This window comes from Hemiscyllium ocellatum, chromosome 15 (genome assembly GCF_020745735.1).
Source record: "Hemiscyllium ocellatum isolate sHemOce1 chromosome 15, sHemOce1.pat.X.cur, whole genome shotgun sequence".
Classification (NCBI taxonomy): domain Eukaryota; kingdom Metazoa; phylum Chordata; class Chondrichthyes; order Orectolobiformes; family Hemiscylliidae; genus Hemiscyllium; species Hemiscyllium ocellatum.
This window is the reverse complement of record NC_083415.1, coordinates 59,961,382-59,980,670: the sequence shown is the minus strand read 5'-3', so window position 1 is coordinate 59,980,670 and position 19,289 is coordinate 59,961,382. Positions and strand designations below refer to the sequence as shown.

General features: G+C 42.3%; 1 protein-coding gene across 1 annotated transcript in view; it reads right to left on the bottom strand.

The window, feature by feature from the left end:
- Positions 1-19,289, bottom strand: part of LOC132823005 (serine/threonine-protein kinase 3/4) — a 151,562-nt gene that overhangs the window by 108,353 nt on the left and 23,920 nt on the right. The window contains exons 3-4 of the mRNA XM_060836531.1: positions 4,147-4,275; positions 3,592-3,706 (exon numbers count right to left, since the gene is read on the bottom strand). Of these exons, the coding sequence (XP_060692514.1) occupies positions 3,592-3,706; positions 4,147-4,275 (244 nt within the window). The remainder of the gene's footprint in view (positions 1-3,591; positions 3,707-4,146; positions 4,276-19,289) is intronic.

The following is a 19,289-nucleotide window of genomic DNA, read 5'->3' as shown; positions in this document are numbered from 1 at the left end:
AGATATTTAAACAATTGAGACGAAGATGATTTCAAAGGAGGAAAAACACTAATTTAATTTGGCAACAGTGATCACTTGACCAAGTTGAGGCAAGCTCATGAAACCATCAATAAGCTATAGTTAGAATCTTACAGATGTACAGCTTGAAAACAGACCCTTCGGTCCAAATCATCCATGCTGACCAGATATCTTAAATAAATCTATTCTAATTTGCCAGCATTTGGCCCATATCCCTCTAAACCCTTCCTATTCATATACCCATGCAGGTGTCTTTAAAAGGCTGTAATTGTACTAGCTTCCACCACTTCCTCTGGCAGCTCATTCCATACACACACCACCCTTTGCATGAAAAAAATTGCCCCTTAGGTCCCTTTTAAATCTTTCCCCTCTTCACCTTAAATTTATGCCCTCTAGTTTTGGGCTTCTTTACCTTGGGGAAAAAGACCTTGTCTATTTAACCTATCCATGCCCCTCATGATTTTATAAACCTCTATTAGTTCACCCATCAGCCTCCAAAGCTCCAGAGAGAAAAGCCTCAGCCTATTCAGCTTCTCCCTGTATCTCTCCAACCCTGTCAACATGCTTGTAAATTTTTTATGAGCTCATTCAAGTTTCACAACATCTATACTATGGCAGAGAAACCAGAATTGAATGCAGTGTTCTAAAATTGGCCTCACCAATGTCCTGCACACCACAACATGACATCCCAACTCCTGTATTCAATGCACTGACCAATGAAGCCAAGCACACCAAACTCCTTCACTATCCTGTTTACCTGAGACTGCCCTTTCAAAGAACTATGAATCTGCACCTCTACGTCCCTTTGTTCAGCAACACTCCCCAGAACCTTACTATTAAGTGTATAAGTCCTGCCCTGATTTGCCTTTCCAAAATGCAAACACCTCACATTTATCTAACTTAAACTCCATCTGCCACACCTCGGCCCATTGGATCATTGAGATAACCTTCCTCGCTATCAACACCACCACTACTAAGCTAAAGTTATCACCATTATAAAAAGGTATTAAAACACAGGTCTGTAGTTGGTGTTTGATACACATCTTTCTGGATGTTCACAGAATGAAGGGCATCTGTATATTTAGGCTGAGAGGTATAGGGTAGTTGTTTTGTCACCGGACCAGAAATCCAGGGACCTATTTTAATGACCCATGGACATGGTTCAAATCTCACTATGGTAGATTGGAGAAATCAGAATTCAATTAATAAAAACACTGCGAAAATCAGAAAATTGCAATGTTGACCATGAAGCCATTGTTGGCAGCTGGTTTCCTGGTTAGTTTAGGGAAAGTGCCACTCTCAACCTGTGAGACCAGTAACATGGTGGACTGTTAAAGCCTGGTGAAATACCTTATGTCAGTTGTATATTACTGTTACAAGGTTTGATGAAAGAATTAAAATCTAACGGACTACCTGGTATCGGTCAACACACCGGCTTTCAATGTTGCTAAGTAAAAATCCAGGAACTCCTTTCCTAGCAGTAGATAAACCTACACCACGTGGACTCCAATTGTTGAAAACAATGTCTCACTACCACTTTCACAAGGGCAATAAATGTTGAGCTACCATGAAGGAAGGAAAAAAACCTAGATTAAATGAAACAATGAAGCCAGGAATGGAATAAACAAGTGACAAGTATTTTAGAAGACTGTGTGTGAGGGGGTGCAGGCGTCGGGTTGGCAGAGAGAGAGAGAGAGAGAGAGAGAGAGAGAGAGAGAAAGAAAAAGAGGGGGGGGAGAGAGAGAGAGGGGGGTAGAGAGAGAGAGAGAGGGGGGTAGAGAGAGAGAGAGAGAGAAAGAAAGAGGGAGAGAGAGAGAGAGAAAAAGAGGGAGAGAGAGAGAGAAAAAAAGAGGGAGAGAGAGAAAAAGAGGGAGAGAGAGAGAGAGAGAGAAAAAGAGGGAGAGAGAGAAAAAGAGGGAGAGAGAGAAAAAGAGGGAGAGAGAGAAAAAGGGAGAGGGGAGAGAAAAAGGGAGAGGGGAGAGAAAAGCAGAGAGAGCAAATGATGGATTCATGAGAGCAGAACTTAGATGGCTTTCTCTCCTTTAGATTCTTTCACCTGCTCAAAACAACAGCTGATGAAAAGCATCTCAGAGTACCACTCCTTTGCCAAGAACTCAAAGATATGAATAGATTTCATTATTGCAGAAGATACACAAATCAAACAACCACTGTCGCAGCTTAAGCCTCAACAATCTTTTTTTAAAAACTGCTTTTGAGATTTTTTTTAATACAAGATACTCTTCCCTTTTTAAACTTTATACTTGTGTTTGTATGTGTACTTGATGTCATGTTTTATTATTCTTCTCAGAGCAAGTAATAAAATTGCTCTTTCTTTCAACAGAGAAAACCTGTAACTGGCTCCTTAATTTTCATAGAGATTATTCTTTAATTAAAATGCCACACCGCTGCCTCCCAAAAAGATTTCAAAATCTTTGTTTTGATCATTAGAGGATTTTAAATGGGGAATTGAATCACTCCACCCGAACTGGCCGTAACATTGACTAACCAATCAAGTAAGCTTTCAGGATGAAGTATGAGAAAGCTCCCATGTACAGAGCTAGCTGTTTCTGTTACACTGAATGTAAAACTAATGGAGGGGTATGACTTGAAGTAGTCAGGCTGTGGACTGACTGCATTACACTGTTGCCTAAATTCTGAATTCACAACATATTGCACATCAGTACAACAAAGGACTGACAGTAATGGAGTGACATTGCACACATACACACATTATTAGTATGGTGTCAATATATACTCTATTTACAACATGTTTTCAAAGAACACAGCCAGCTAACATCTTGGAGACCAATAAAGCACCTCAGCACCACCCTGGAAATCTATTCATTCAGAAGCCTGCTGCCTTGTTTACAGAGTAATTGACCCAAATGCAAACATGGCTATCAAAAATCGCCAGCTGCGAATGGCAAAACAAACCACGTGACACAGTTATTGTCGACAGACATCTCAAACTGCATTCCATGAATAAGGTTACTATCTGTGCATGCAGAGTGCAATTTTCTCCCAGCTCTTAAAGAAATAAGCAGTTGTAAAAAGAAAGCTGTGAAGTGTATGGGTCACATGGTTTTGATCATGTGCTATTGTCATAGGGGACACTAATTTATTTCTGATCAAACAAACAGCCTATTGAGAGAGCAGAATTGGCTATCAATTTCTCCCCCACATTTTGCATCAAGAACAAAGTCAATTAATCTGGCCTGTATTTAATTATTTATCTTAAATGAAAGACACATTGCAACATAATTACACGGGACTGATTCTTTTGCCTGTGGTTTCTCTTTTTCACTCACCTGCTTTAAAAAACACGGACAGAACAATGTCGACCACCAATGGTATTTAATAGGAGGCCTGACGAGCACTTTAGGGAGGAGGGAATAGATGGTAACAATAGTATAGAGTTAGAAGAGGAAAGATAGCAGGATACTCAATCCTATGACACTGAACTACCTCAAAGGCATTTATCCTTTGTAACAAACTTGGGATAGTACAGGTCCTGCTTATAAAGGCAGACACAATCCTTATTTCCCTGGGATAGAGGCAGGTGCATGAAATTACCGTTTTATTCCTTATTCGAATAAGATCTGATACTGAACCGGCTCCACAGTATTCCATGACTATCCATAGGTCTGTGTTCTTAAAATAACTTCCATAATACTTCACCACATGAGGGCTGTGGAGAAAGAGAAAGACTGTTAAAAGTCACAGGATGCTACACATAACTAAAGAATAGTTAGTACAGTGAAGAGTCAGCAGTTCTAATGATTAGGACGAAGAGCTTATGCTCGAAACATTGATTCTCCTGCTCCTCGGATGCTGCCTTGACTGGCTGTGCTTTTCCAGCACCACACTCTTGACTCTGATATCAGCATCTGCAGTCCTCATTTTCTCCTAGTTAATGGGTTGAAAGGCCTACTCCTGTTTCTGTGCTTCACATGGAATGGTGCAACACAAGGAAACAACTGATGCAGCTGATCAAGAATAGACTATAATGCTTTTTTTCGTTCCCTCAGAACAAAATCTCTTGTTGTGCTCCGTCACTGCAATTAGGTTTTCCACTTTTAAAAAGTATCAATCAAGGCGCGGAGCCACTGGCAACACTTTGCGCCTCACCTGTCACACTGCTGCATGATGGAAATCTCTTTAATAATCTCCTGCAGGTCCGATTCCACTGGGACCTGCTTGATTGCAACCACTTGGCCTGATTCTTTATGAATGGCTTTGAATACACTGCCATAGGACCTAAGGGAGGGAACATAAAGCATTAATATTAATCCAGCAGTACAGATTTAGGCCATCCTATCAGCTCTCAGCCTCCAATAAGAGGGAATGATTGCAACAATCTTTGATACCAGTCTTTCTCAGGGTCCTTGATCATTACATTTCCCCCACCTCTCAGTCATAACAGGTGATCAGACAATTACATAGGTCTCTGTCACTGTTACATGCAACCTGCTTTCCAATAGGGCAACAGGGTGGCTCAGTGGTTAGCACTGCTACCTCACAGCACCAGGGACACTGATTCGATTTCAGCCTCAGGCAACTGTCTGTGTGGAGGTTACACATTCTCTCTGGGGAGGAATGGGTTTCCTCTGGTGCTCTGGTTTCAAAGTCAAAGATGTGCAGGTTAGGTGCATTGGCCATGCTAAATGGGCCATAGCGAGAATTAGCTGTGGGAAATGCAGGGTTAGAGGGATTGAGGAGATTGGGGTCTGGGTGGGATGTTCTTCGGAGGGTTGGTGAGAAACTGATGGGCCAAATGGCCTGCTTCCACACTAGAGATTCTATGATTCTCTTTTCTCAGAGCTTAGTACAACTTTCACTTCAGAATCTGACACAAGAGGAAACAGGGGAAAACCACACATCTAACTACAGTGCTCAATGAGATTTGTTATTACACACATTCTCACGATTGTGTTCATATTTCAATCATCCATTATTTTTATGCTCCAAAAATAAATAAATTGCAGTTGAAAAGAATCCTCCAAGGTCTCAGAACAAAATATTTTACAACCCTCAGATTATTTAAACGCAATCTGTGCAGTAAACAGGAAATGCCAAAGACAACCATGAGTCTTCAGTAAAGCTCCTTCCAACAGGTAGCAGCTTTGCAACACTCACTGTTTCTGTTTATTTTTTTTTATTAAACAAATTACAAAACAGTTTACAATAAACATTTACAGCTGTACAAGAGACAGCAATTTTACAAGGGAGAGGAGCAGCAAAGCTAAGCCCCAAACCCTACCATTTGACCATTTTACAGGGAGATGAGGACAAACCTCAAATCCCAGCTCCACATTTAACAAGACAGTGACAATGACATTTGTACATTAAACAACACAGTTACATAGAGAAGTGCAGACAATACAGACCTAGCAAGCCCCCCACCCCTCCCACCTTTCGACTGTTTCTGTTTATATACAAAGTAGACAGTTAACTCTATTATGAATCAACGAATGAGAGTCCACAGTCCAAATAATCAGCACACTGGTGTTAACAAGATCAATTTGCTGTCGGCGACTGATGATAAAACTAGCAGAGCCCAATGTCCCTTACTAACAGGTATGGGGTGCAGTTAGGAAAACTTACTGAATGGTAGAGATGCTCAAAAGGCCAAAGGGCCAAACCTTGCTCCTAGCTGCTATGTTTCCATGTTTAACTCTTTTAATCCCAACAATTCGTAACTCATCCAGAGGTTGTAAGCATTTCACAAAAGCCGAACTGTTGGCATCACTGTCCTGTATCAAAGTCGTCTCAGTGGTATCTTGTAATTCAGTGATTATTGACAGTAAAATGAGCAGACACAGGTATTGACATTGCCACAAATCTGAGAAACAGAATGAAAGGGAGCGCTTACACCAGGCATGGCTTTATTTAGTATCAAATCATAGAATCCATACAGTGCAGAAAGAGGCCATTTGGCCCACTGAGTCTGCACCAACCCTCAGAAGAGCATCACACCCAGACCCACACCACCACCTTACCCCTCAACCTCACATTTACCAAGGTGAAAGCAAGGACTGCTGATGCTGAAGAATAGAGTTGAAAGTGTGGAGCTGGAAAAGCGCAGCAGGTCAGGCAGCATACAAGGAGCAGGAGAATCAACATTTCGGGCAAAAGCCCTTCTTCTTCATTCCTGATAAAGGACTTCTGGCCGAAACATTGCCCCTCCTGCTCCTCGGATGCTGCCTGACCTGTTGTACTTTTCTGCCATCACACCCCGCACGTTTACCAAGGCTAATCCATCTAACCTGCACATCTTTGGACTGTGGAAGGAAACCGGAGCACCGGGAGGAAACCCACGCAGACACGGGGAGAACATGCAAACTCCACATAGACAGTCACCCAAGGATGGAATTGAACATGGTTCCCTGGTGCTGAGAGCCAGCAGTGCTAACTACTGAGCCACCATGCTGCCCTTGACATCTCATTGTGAACCCTCAGTCATTCCAGCAACTTGCTTGTTCTTTTACTATGATGATTGGCTCATGGGTGACCATTGTTGTGTCACATCAGAATGGGTGAATATACCAGAACCGTGGCATTGGCTAAAACCAATTCAGATGCTGCAGTGGGCATCAATGTCAACTGTTAAAGGGATTGCAGGGAGAAGAGGCAGACATTAGACATTTTTCAAGGTTGGATGCCAAGACAGTAGAGATTCTCTTTGGAAAGGAGGTTCATCGCTTTATAAATAGAGACCTAAAACAAGGAAGTTATCGTAAATCTTTATGAATCAGTGCGAGGTGTCGGTTGAAGTATTATGCCTAATACTAGGCACCATAGGAGGCCTGTGATGTTATAACAGGTTCACAAATAACGGACTTCAGTGATACGAAGCAATTAGGGAAACTGAGGTTATTGTCATTCCAGCAGGTCTATTTTTTCTAATAAGCCTTCCATTCAGAGATCTCTGGAGTGGGCTGGACTCAAACCCAGGCCTCCAGACATAAGGATCTCTTCCTTAGAGCAGGTTTAAAAAAAAATTTTCTAATCAACCTGATCAGAGTTGCTATCGCACCCTTCTGGCGAAGGTCAGACATGAACCCAGACCTCCTGGCTCAGTGATTATGGGCTGTGCCACTGCACTACAAGCCCCCTAACTATGTCAGGGTTATTTTCTGATCAACCTGTTCAGAGGTCTTATTACAGACCTCATTACAGACCTCTGGAGCAGGTGGGACTTGAGCACATCTTCCCCTAAGAGGAAAGGACACTATCACTGTACCATAAGTGCCCCTCCTGTGGATCAGGTTTATTTTATAACCAACCTGTTTAAAGATGTTGTTGTACAAAGTTTGTGCGAAGATTTGTAGCTCGGGTGCTCGTTGTTGTGGTTCTCTTCGCCGAGCTGGAAGTTTTTGTTGCAAACGTTTCTTCCCCTGGCTAGGCGACATCATCAGTGCTTTGGAGCCTCCTGCGAAGCGCTTCTTTGATGTTTCTTCCGGTATTTATAGTGGTCTGTCCTTGCCGCTTCCGGTTGTCAGTTTCAGCTGCCCGCTGTAGTGGCTGGTATATTGGATCCAGGTCGATGTGTTTGTGGATGAATCATCCACAAACTCCATCAACAAACACATCGACCTGGACCCAATATACCAACCACTACAGCGGACAGCTGAAACTGACAACCGGAAGCGGCAAGGACAGACCACTATAAATACCGGAAGAAACATCAAAGAAGCGCTTCGCAGGAGGCTCCAAAGCACTGATGATGTTGCCTAGCCGGGGACGAAACGTTTGCAACAAAAACTTCCAGCTCGGCGAACAGAACCACAACAATGTTGTTATACACCTCTGGAGCAGGTGGGACTTGAACCCAGACCTCTAGGTTCAGAAGTAGGTACATTACCACTACACCACAACAGCCCTTCCTTAGACTGAGTAAATATTTTCCAATTAACCTGATTAGGTTTGTTAATACATAACTCTGGAGCAATGACCATCCTGGTCCAGGAGTAGGAACACTACCATTGTGCCATAAGAGAATCCTCAGAGCAAGTAGATATTTTAATGGACCCATTCAGATTCATTGTGACATCTCTGTTGTAGATATGACTTGGACCTGGATCTTCTGATTCAGAGTAGGAGCACTACCACTGTGTCACAAGAGCCCTTTTCCCTGAGAGCAGGCGGAGATTAGGGAGAGGTTGAATACAGCTGTTCAAATGAAGATAGATAGAGAAAACTGTTCCCGTTCAGTTGTTTGTAAGAGCACTTGTAGATATTACAAAAAGCAGCTGTTCCAAGTATATGAAAACGAGAAAAAAGGAGCAGTTGCCAGTGACAAGAAGTTCAGTAACAAGAGTTTAAGGTAATTAACCAAAATGCCAAAGAAGATGAGAAATATTTTGATGCGGTGACTTATGATGACCTGGATAGGTGATCAGTGATCCAAAAGAGAAGTGGAAGACTACTTGGGGAAAAGGACAGGAGTGAGTGGAACTATTTGAATAGCTCCTTTTAAAGGGCAAGTGCAGGCACAATCAGCTGAATGACCTCCCTCCCTCCCTCCTTGTTTCACCGCTCTGATTCACTGTCCATACTGCTTATCCTCTCCTTGCTTTGGTGAGCAACTATCTTTACTGGGCCATTTCCCTGAGCCATCTTGGGAATCGATTGCACAGAAATCACCTTGCTCATGTTTTTGATCATTCGGTAAGTCTGTAGCATCATGTTAGGGGGTGATACCAGTAATTATTTACTTCTCTGTACTAGTGAGTTTTGAGAAGATTTGTAGCGTAGGTTGAGGTTCTGGATGTAGGTTTGCTTGCTGAGCGGGAAGGTTCATTTTCCAGCAAACCTACATCCAGAACTCTGTACTTGCCATTTTAAGTTTTTAAAAATTTATAAATTTGCAGGAATACTTGATCAACTGGCACTTTCCTGGTCCCATAGGTGCCTGTTACTGTTTGCTGTAGTTTGGACAGTTCTTGGATGGGGATGGTTGCATAGAGTAATGAGCCTGACGAGGCGAGAATATAGTCACAGAGTTATAGAGAGCTAGAGTACAGGTTGTGGCCCATCGAGTCTATACGAGCCAAAAGCTATTCTACTCCCATTTTCCCACAGTTAGCTCAAAGCCTTGTATGCATCCATCAGACTCCATCCAAAGTTATCACATTTAGATTACTTTAGTCCCCAGACAGAAGCATTGGCATGAAACCCTGAAGAAGTTACTTAAAACTAAGTACATTTAAGGTCAAGTACCTAAAAGCTCCAGGAAGCAGCTATCAGCATTTCCTGTCCAGGAGTTAGTCACAATTACCATAAGCTTATTGAAGTGTATGAATTTTGTTTTTCCTGGAGTGGGTACTGTACAAGGGTGCTTTGGATTATACTTTCACTATGCTAGATCTTTGAATCTGTGCCATGGTAAATTGTTTGGCTTATTCAATTTTATCTTCATTTCTTTTGGTTAATAAACTTCTGTTTCATTGTTAAAACAAAACCTGCAACATTGCGTGCATTTGTTTCAGTGAGAGACTACCTTGTTAAAAGCAAACAAAACAATCTAGGAAGCACTTCAACACATGGAGGTTCAGAACTCTCTGCCACAAAGGGCAATGTTACTTTTAAATTGGAGATGAATAAATTTTTACCAAGTAAGGTATTAAGGGGTATAGGTCAAAGGCAGGTAAATTAGTTAGGCCACAGAGCAGCCATGATCGCATTGGACTGCAGAATAGACTCGAGAAACTGAATGGCCTAACTTGGTTCCTATGTTTCAGTCTGGGATCTGACATGTTCAATGATCACATTGGGATTATAGAAGTGTGTATACCCCCAACAACAGCACTGCAGTAGTCCAGAACAAAGCAGCCGGCTTGATTGGCACTACATCCACAAGCATTCACTCCCTCCATCACCAATGCTCAGTCACAGTAGTGTGCAGTATCTACAAGACATACTGCAGAAATTCACCAAATTTCCTTGGACAGTACCTTCCAAACCCACGATCACTTCCATATAGAAGAACCAGGGCAACAGATATACGGGAACACTCCCACCTTCAAGTTCCCTCCAAGTCTGTCATCATCCTGACTTGGAAATTAGTTGCTGTTCCTTCACTATCACTGGGTCAAAATCCTGGAATTCCCTCCGTAAGGATACTGTGGATCAACCTACAGCATGTGGACCTGCAGGGGTCAAAGCAGCTGCAGATAACAGGTACTTAACATATTTCAGTCCCTGGCTCAGAGTAGAACTCTCAGCCAAGAGACTGAGCTGAATGTCTGGAATGACACTCCAGTGCAATGATGAAGGTGGTTTGTACTGCCAGAGGTGACATTTTGTGGATGCGACCTTGTCTGCACACTACAGTGGACATAAAATTTTTATCCCTTAACTAACACCAGCAAAAATGATCATCTGGCTATCACTTTGCTGTTTGAGAGAGGTCTGTGTAGAACCATAGCACACAGACTGCTATTCAGCCCACCTTGCCTGCACTGGCTTTTTGAAAGAGCTCTCCAATAGTGTCAGCCTCTGCCCTTAGCCTGCCATTTTGCTTTTCCCCTTTGCATATTTATGAATTTGTCTTTTGACAGTTACTGCTGAATGCATTTCTACTGCCTTTTCAAGCAAAGCACTGCAGATCACAATCGAAAACATGTTTAAAATAAACACAACGGCTCCTTATACAATATTACTTCTGCACTCGTCTAAAGGAAGCAGTTTTGATTAAAACATTATGGGCCTGCTGATAACTTTTGCAATAGTACCAACAGAATCAAAAGCTTGCTGCAAAACGCACTTGCTGAAAAGCGCAGAGGGTGTCCATTGCAGGGTTTGTCAGCACAGCCTCTCTGCAAAACCCCTGATCTTTCCTCTGCAACAGGAAACCCGCAAGCCAAATCTAGCTACAGTTTAAGGGAAGCTGTCTGACTGTGCCTTCTCCAAGTGCAACTGTGTTACACAGTGAAAACAGAAGCAACCCCTGAAAAGCCATTAACAAACACTGGAATTCATCAGGGCGAGTCCAGCCATGATCTGAATATACTCTTCAGAATAATGTCCCTTCATTTTCAATTAATGAATCTGGGTGCCAATCACAAGCTGAAAGCCTTTTCATCAAAAACTAGCCATTAGTTGACAGATCAGCCAGCTTTTTGTTGCCAGCCAAAGATCCATTTGTACACCCCCTTTGGCTCTAATTTATCTGCACGTTCAGCTCCCACTACTGCTTAAATCAGCAGCTACTTATGATGAGTGTCATGTGACTTGCTTTTAAAAGGCACAGCAATCTTTAGCCTTAAAACAGTCATAAATACAGAAACTAAAAAGATAGTCTTTCGGGGTCAGACTGAGGGACAGGGCTGGGAGCATGTTGTTTTTAATTTGCCCTAGGAAGTTCTCTGCAATTCTGCTGTGAAGCTACATATTAAGGAAGAGGCCACAAAAAACGTTGTGGGTTTAAATCAGTTTTATAACTATCAGTTTTAGTTAACCCACTCCCTCCCTTAACCTGATGTGGGCAGACACTCAATGTTTTGGTAGGTGCCAGCCAGAGCTCAGTGAAAGAGGTCCAGCTTGAGTACCACTCCAAAAACATTCAACACAAAATCTAGGCTGATAGTTCAACACTCCCTTGTTACTGTGCTGGAGTGTCAGGAGATGCTTAAAACTTAGCCCCCTCAGGTGCTCTGAGGCAAATTGGGAAAGCTCTCCTCCTCTCAGCTTTCAAGTCTCATCAACACAGCAAATAGTGTCAACACCGGTAATGCAGTCCTGCCAGCATGGATACAAGTAAGAGCAATCAGACACAACTCAGTCAATAAGCTTAATAAACTTCAATGACAATTGAAATTATTCATCTAGTCTCCCGTTCAGTTCTGCTAAGGCTGTACAGCCTTCATAATGCTTCACGAATTAAAAACAACATGCTCCCAGCCCTGTCCCTCAGTCTGACCCCGAAAGACTATCTTTTTAGTTTCTGTATTTATGACTGTTTTAAGGCTAAAGATTGCTGTGCCTTTTAAAAGCAAGTCACATGATACTCATCATAAGTAGCTGCTGATTTAAGCAGTAGTGGGAGCTGAACGTGCAGATAAATTAGAGCCAAAGGGTGTGTACAAATGGATCTTTGGCTGGCAACAAAAAGCTGGCTGATCTGTCAACTAATGGCTAGTTTTTGATGAAAAGGCTTTCAGCTTGTGATTGGCACCCAGATAATTAAACAGCTTGCAGGTATGAATGGGATAATCAGAAGCAAATGGATCTCCACAAAGGCAGAAGGTACCTCTTTCCCTATAGTAGGCCTGAAAATAGACAGTTTATTTTCCCATTCCAGTTGATGAGAACTTTTAAATGACATTAAGCAGTGGCCAGTCACCCTGTGTCTTCTTTAAACAAGTGAAAAGTACTAAAGGAAGAAAGATCAAAAAGCAGCATTCTGCTAAGTACAAGGATCATCTCAGCAAATCCTGCTGACAGGGCGCTCGGAACTACCTTCCCAGTCTTTCCTTCTGCCCAGAACACATATTTTGTGTGCATTGATATGTGTGTACAGCGGGGTGTTTATATGGGATTGGAATTTTAAGTACTAGACTTCTTTGTTAACGCCTCATACTTGTTTATTTGTAGCCAGAATCTATTCATTTGTAATAAATAATAATACTTGTTAAGTGTAGAAACCTGGCCCATGCTTTCTGACCTGAGTCTGAAAACCAAGTTAACCAGAGAATTGCAAAAACTTTTATTCCAACTCTAGGAATAGTGGGGCTTATTTCTTGCTTGCTAACCCAGTGAGGCATTTCACTATAACAATCTGCATTTATAAAGCTCCTTTAATACAATGTCACAAGGCTCTTCATAGATGTTTTTTTTTAAATGGCACTGATCCCCAAGTTAGCATAAGTGATCAAAAGACAGATCAAAGAGGTTAGCTTTAAGAGATACCTCAAGTGAGGAGAGGTAGACAGGGAGGCAGAGTTTGGAGGAAATTCCAGAGTTCAGGACCCAAGCAGGTGACAGCATGGCTGCCAATTATAGAATGAAAGATATTGGAAATGCTCAAGAAGCCAGAACTAGAGGAGCGCAGAGGCTGTGGAGTGGAGGGCTGAGGGAAGTTAGAGAGAAAGGGAAGGGATGAGACCATGGAGCATTTGAATACAAGAGTGAATTTTAAGTTCAAGGTACTGTTTAAATTAGGAGATCCTGTAGGTCAGGAAACACAGTGGGCAATTGATGGTTATACTGTCATAGAGATATACAGCACAGAAACAGATCCTTCAGTCCAACTTGTACATGCCGACTAAATATCCCTACCCAATCTAGTCCCATCTACCTGCACCCGGGTATTAAAATTCCCTTGAAACAAGAACAGCTGAAATGAAGACTTGGTCCATTGGTGGTGTGTGTGTGTGTGTGTGTGTGTGTGTGTGTGTGTGTGTGTGTGTGTGTGTGTGTGTGTGTGTGTATGTATGTATGTATGTATGTATGTATGTTTTGGTCTTAATGTCTACGCCTATTCTCAAAATACATGATTAATTGGATTGTAGATGATCGAAGGCAAGAGTCAACCCCTTGGTTGTCGAATTAATGTGCGGGTGCCTGAGGTTTGAATACAATCAAGATAGCAGACTGTGATTCTGGGCTGGAAAATATTGAAGTAATCAAACTCGACAGTAACAGCAGCACAAATGAGGGCTTCACTACCAATAGGCTGAGAGAAAGACAGGAAATAGCTACGTAGTTGGAGACTAGAGCCAGGTGGTCAAATAAACAACACTGAAACAAAGATTTGCATTCAGGCAGCACTTTCTATGATATCACTAAGCTCAATCAGCTAAGTCAATCAAGTGTTTTGAATTAAACCCACTGTGGGATGGCAGGAAATACAGTCGTCAAATTGTACACAGTATGGTCCCACAGCCAGCAATGTGATAATGATATATTTTTTAAAAAACAAATGGTACTATTTGCATGACAAACCCTTGTTTACATAGCATATCCAGAAATTACATCAAACCTCATCACACTAAGACGACAAGTAGCAAAAGTTGATGCTCCTAAGTAGGGAAGAGAAGGGACACAGGGAGATTATTGTATTAAGGTAAACCCATTCTTTTCTATAAAGTCACTGTAAATATGCATTTCTTTTGGAATGAAGTAGTTTGAATCAATATAAAACGCAAAGCCATTTAAAACTGAAGCATTCATCTGAGGGTTGAAAAGAAAGTGGTTTTAAATTCAAAAGTTGCAGACATTCCAGACATCACATGTTCTGGGAGGGCTTTCTGTAATTTAAAATGATCTGGAAACATTTACTGCAACACATCTCTTGGCATTTATTTTTCCAGACAAAGTTCACATCCAACATGGATTAAGACTTCAATTAAGTCAATCACTGTGAAATTGCACATGTAGCGCTCCCACTACCAAACCAGAAGGGCATGCTTTCCAGGCTCATCCCAGGGATGTGACCACAGAGCTTAGCCTGACACCCATGTGTGCTGCAGAGCGAATGCTGCACTGGAGAAAGTCATTTAACATTGACCCTGCCAGCTTTCTCAGGCAGATCAAGATGCTCCTGTAATGTTAATGAGAGAAATAAAGTCGCTGTTCCAGTGACCGGGCCTCTCTGTTTCTCAACAAAGACAATTTTGTTTTAAAATATGATCTGGCCATTATCACATTGCTGTTTATTGGGGCTTGCTGTGCATGAATTGGTTGCCTCATTAGCTACATCACAACAGTGACAATGCATCTAATATACTTAACTGGCTGTAAAACACTGAACACCCTGAAGTGGTGAAAGGCATTGCAAGTCTCTAACCTCTTCCCAATGTAACAGGAAGAACGGACAAAATCAAAATAGGTGAGACATGTATTTACAAAAATAATTTAGACCATAGGAGCTTTTAGCTTCAGTCTCTGTGCTGGAAGACAGACAAACTCAATTGATGGAAAAAGATGCGTAGTTAGTTTAGCATTGATATTAAAGTCATACAGCATGGAAAATGGCCCTTCGGCCCAACCTGTCCATGCCAACCAGGTCTTTTAAACTGAACAAGTCCCATTTCCCTGTGATTGGCCCATATCCCTCTAAACCTTTCCCATTCATGTACCTGCCCAAATGTCTTTTAAATGTTTTCATTGTTATCATTTAACCTTTCCCCAAATTTGATCATGAAATAATTTCATCAGTCACTGTGGGTCATAGACGACAGTTAAGGAGGGGATCAAATCCATCTGGTGAAACCATGCCTCTCATTCGTTACTTATTAGTAAAATAAGTTTAAGGATTTTGCAGCTAAGAGGAAATAGCTCACTATTCAAGCCAAAGCCACTGATCAGGACTTAGATAATTCTTGTTCAAAATACTCAACCTTCCGTGCCTGTGTGAAATACATACAATTATAAAACATACTCATTAATTGAAACAAAAATCAGAGGTCGACAACACAGAAAAGTATCCTTCAGCCCATCAAGCCTATTCCCGTCAAAACAAGCGCAGAACTATTCTATCCCATTTTCCAGCATTTGGCTATAGCGTTGAGTGCCTTGGCATTGCAAGTGCACATCCAAATACTTGAAATGTTATGAGGTGTTCCACCTCTGACACACTTACAGACAGAGTTCCAGATTCCCACTGCCCTCAGGGTGGAAAAGAATCTTTCCTCATGTATCCTCCAAACCTCCTGCCCCTTATCTGAAATCAATGCTCCCTGGCCACTGATCCCTTCACCAAGGAAAAAAAAACACATACATACTAAAAATAAGCAAAGAAAAACACATACATACTAAAAATAAGCAAAAGGAATGCTCCAGCTGGAGCATTTTGAAAACAGTCGATGAGCATGTTGCCCGGGTTGGAGGATTTGAGCTATAGGGCGGGGTGGACTGGCCTGCCAGAGGAATGGTGAATTGCAACATTTAAAAGGCATCTGGATGGGTATAAGAATAGGAAGGGTTTGGATAGATGGATATCTGGTCGGCGTGGACGAGTTGGACCAAGAGACTGTTTCTGTGTCAACGTCTCTATGACTCTATTTGTCACAGCAAGCAAGGTCACAGAAGGAATAATTTACAGTACTTGAATTGAATGAACCTTTTCCGGCCTACAGCAGCCCAAACATTATCACCATCTTTTGTCTGCTACCAATTTACCTGGAGTCACCGCAATATTGGTTATATGACTCTTCTCCATCACGTCTTCTCAGTTATCCATACATTCCTCTGCCAAACACGTTGCTTTTAAATCTCTCCTCGGACCAATTGTGTGCATTTGCTGGCTAGCAACATGTCTAAGTCTTGAATTTGTGCAAACCTACTTCAGATTGTAATTTGTAGATAATAAACTGAAACCTGCACCTTAACATTCTGCAGCTGCAAGGTTTGAGGACGTCGACTTTCAAGTGATGTACTGAAAGAACAGCCTAATGGAATCAAGAATTATAGGGGAAAAAAACAGGAAGGTGGAGTTGAGGGGTGTTCAATCTGCCATGATCTCATTAAATGAGAGAGCAGACTCAATGAGCTCAATGGCCTCTGATCCTAGACCTTACAGCCTTATTAAGGACCACTGAAAGCAGATCCACAATAACCGACTCAGACAGACCCTCTGTGTTGGGAATATATAGGAGGCAACTCAGTGTGACCTACTACAGAGTAGAGCCAGAGTTGAATGTTTGAAGTTATACAATGGAGGAAGAGGAGGGGTATTTGACTGCTTTTGCTAAATATAACTGGTGATTGCTGAGTAGGATTGGCAAGTATTTCTATTTACTCAGAATGGGAATACGAGTATTGTAAAACAGATTTGTGGTCACTATTTCCAAAGGAATCTCCCACCACAACCTCTACCACCTGGCCTGGCTCATTCCCCAACACCAGGTCCAATACAGCCCCCTTCCCTAGTTGGACTATTGACATACTGCTCTAGAAAACTTTGCTGGCTGCTCCTTACAAGTTCTGCCCGATCCAGACCTCTGACGCTAAGTATAGCCCAGTCAACTTTGGGAAAATTAAAGTCTCCCATCACCACCACCCTGTTGCCCCGACATCTTTCCATAAACTGTTGACCTATTTGTTCTTCTACCTCACGCTCACTGTTGGGAGGCCCGACCAATGCAGCTGCATCCTTCTTATTTCTCAGCTCTACCCATAATGCCTCACTGCTCAAGAACTCCATCGTGTCTTCCTTTAGCACAGCGGAGATAACATCCCCGACCAGCAATGCAACTCGTCCCCCTTTTACTTCCCTCCCTGTCCTGTCTGAAGCATCTATATCCTGGAACATTTAGTTGCCATTCATACCCTTCCTTCAACAAATTCTCTGTGATCACAATAACGTCATATTCCCAGGCACCAAAGAAGCCCTAAGTTCATCTGCCTTACCCACTATACTCTTTGCATTAAAGTAAATGCACTTCAGACCACCAGTTCCTTTGCGTTCATCTGCTCTCTGCCTACTCTTCCCCTTGGTAATGCTAACTTCATGATCCTTACAATCTCTAGTTTCCACCTCACTGTCTCCTAGTCTTCTCTTCTGGTTCCCAGCCGCCTGCTACATTAGTTTAAACCCTCCCCAACAGCAGTAGCAAAAACTCCTCTAAGGACATTAGTTTCAGTCTGGTTCAGGTGTAGACCATTCAATTTGTAATAGTCCCACCTTCCCCAGAACTGGACCAAATGTCCGACAAATCTGAACGCTTCTGTCTTACACCATCCCTTAAGCCACGTGTTCACCCTGTCTATACATTCATTTCTACACTGGTTAGCACATGGCACTGGTAGCAATCTTGATTTCAATACCTTTGAGGTCCTCCTCTTTAACTTCTCTCCTAGCTCCCTGAATTCTGCTTTCAGGACCTCATGTCATTTTTTACTTATATCATTGGTGCCTACATGCACCACGACAACTGGCTGTTCACCATCCCCTTTCAGAAAGCTCTGCAGCTGATCAGTGACATCCCTGACCTGAGCACCTGGGAGGTGACATACCGTGTGAGAATCTGGTTTTCAGCCACAGAACTGCCTATCTACTCCCCTTACAATAGAACCCCCTATGACTATGGCCCTACGAGTCTTTTTCCTGCCCTTCTGAACAGCAGAGCCCGCCACAGTGCCATGATCCTGGCAACTGCTGCCCTCCCCTGGTGAACCATCATCCCCAACGATACACCTGTTTTGGAGGGAGATAACCGCAGGGGACATCTCCCTACTCTTTCTCTGGCTTTTGGTCACCCATTCACCATCTCCCTCAACAATTCTCATCTGTGGTGTGACCAATTCACTAGACGTGCTATCTACGACCTCCTCAGCATCGTGGATGTTACACAGTTGGAGTAAGGGAGCATTTTCCAAAGCAACCTTTAATTTGTGCAGTGTCACATGGATCGTAGCCAGGGCCACAATTACTTGTAACATAAATTAATGACAGATGGAGAAAATAAATTTACTATCACGTTTATGAATGACAGAAAAGTAGGTGAGAAGGCAAGTAATGACGATGACACGAGTCTACAGAGGGACATAGGCAGGTTGAGTAGACAAAAATGTGGTATTTGAAATAATGTTGAAAAATGTAACTTTGACACAAAGAATAAATCTTACTTCAATGGAGAAAGTGCACACAAAGATTTGAGAGTCCTCGTGCATGAGTCACAAAAAGCAAGCATCCTTTCAGCAGGAAATGCAGAAGCAAATTGACTGTCCGCAATTTACAAACATTCATACTTAAAAGAAAGGTCCCACACATGGGTGCAATTTTGAACACCCAACAGACTAGCATTTCCTGTACTTACAAAAAGCTACTTTACATGGTCTTGTATTGAGTTCCGTCTTATATTCAAATTGTCTTAAGCTCAGCTCCAGAGTGGAACCCCTTCACAAGCCAGGGACTGCCTGCACTGCGAAAGGTATTTTGGCATTGGAGATAGTTGGGAGAAGGTTGATTCAGGAAACGGGTGAATTTTCTTATGAGGAGCAGTTGAACATGTTGGGACTACATGATGGAACAGAGTGGACCAGATCTAAAATTTGAAGTTCTAAATTGGAGAAAGGCCAATTTTGACAGTATTAAGCAAGAACTTTCAAAAGCTGACTGGGGGCAGATGTTCGCAGGTAAAGGGACAGCTGGAAAATGGGAAGCCTTCAGAAATGAGAGTCCAGAGAAAGCATATTCCTGTTAGGGTGAAAAGGAAGGCTGATAGGTATAGGAAATGCTGGATGACAGAAGAAATTGAGGGTTTGGTTAAGAAAAAGGAGGAAGTATATGTCAGGTATAGACAGGATAGATCGAGTGAATACTT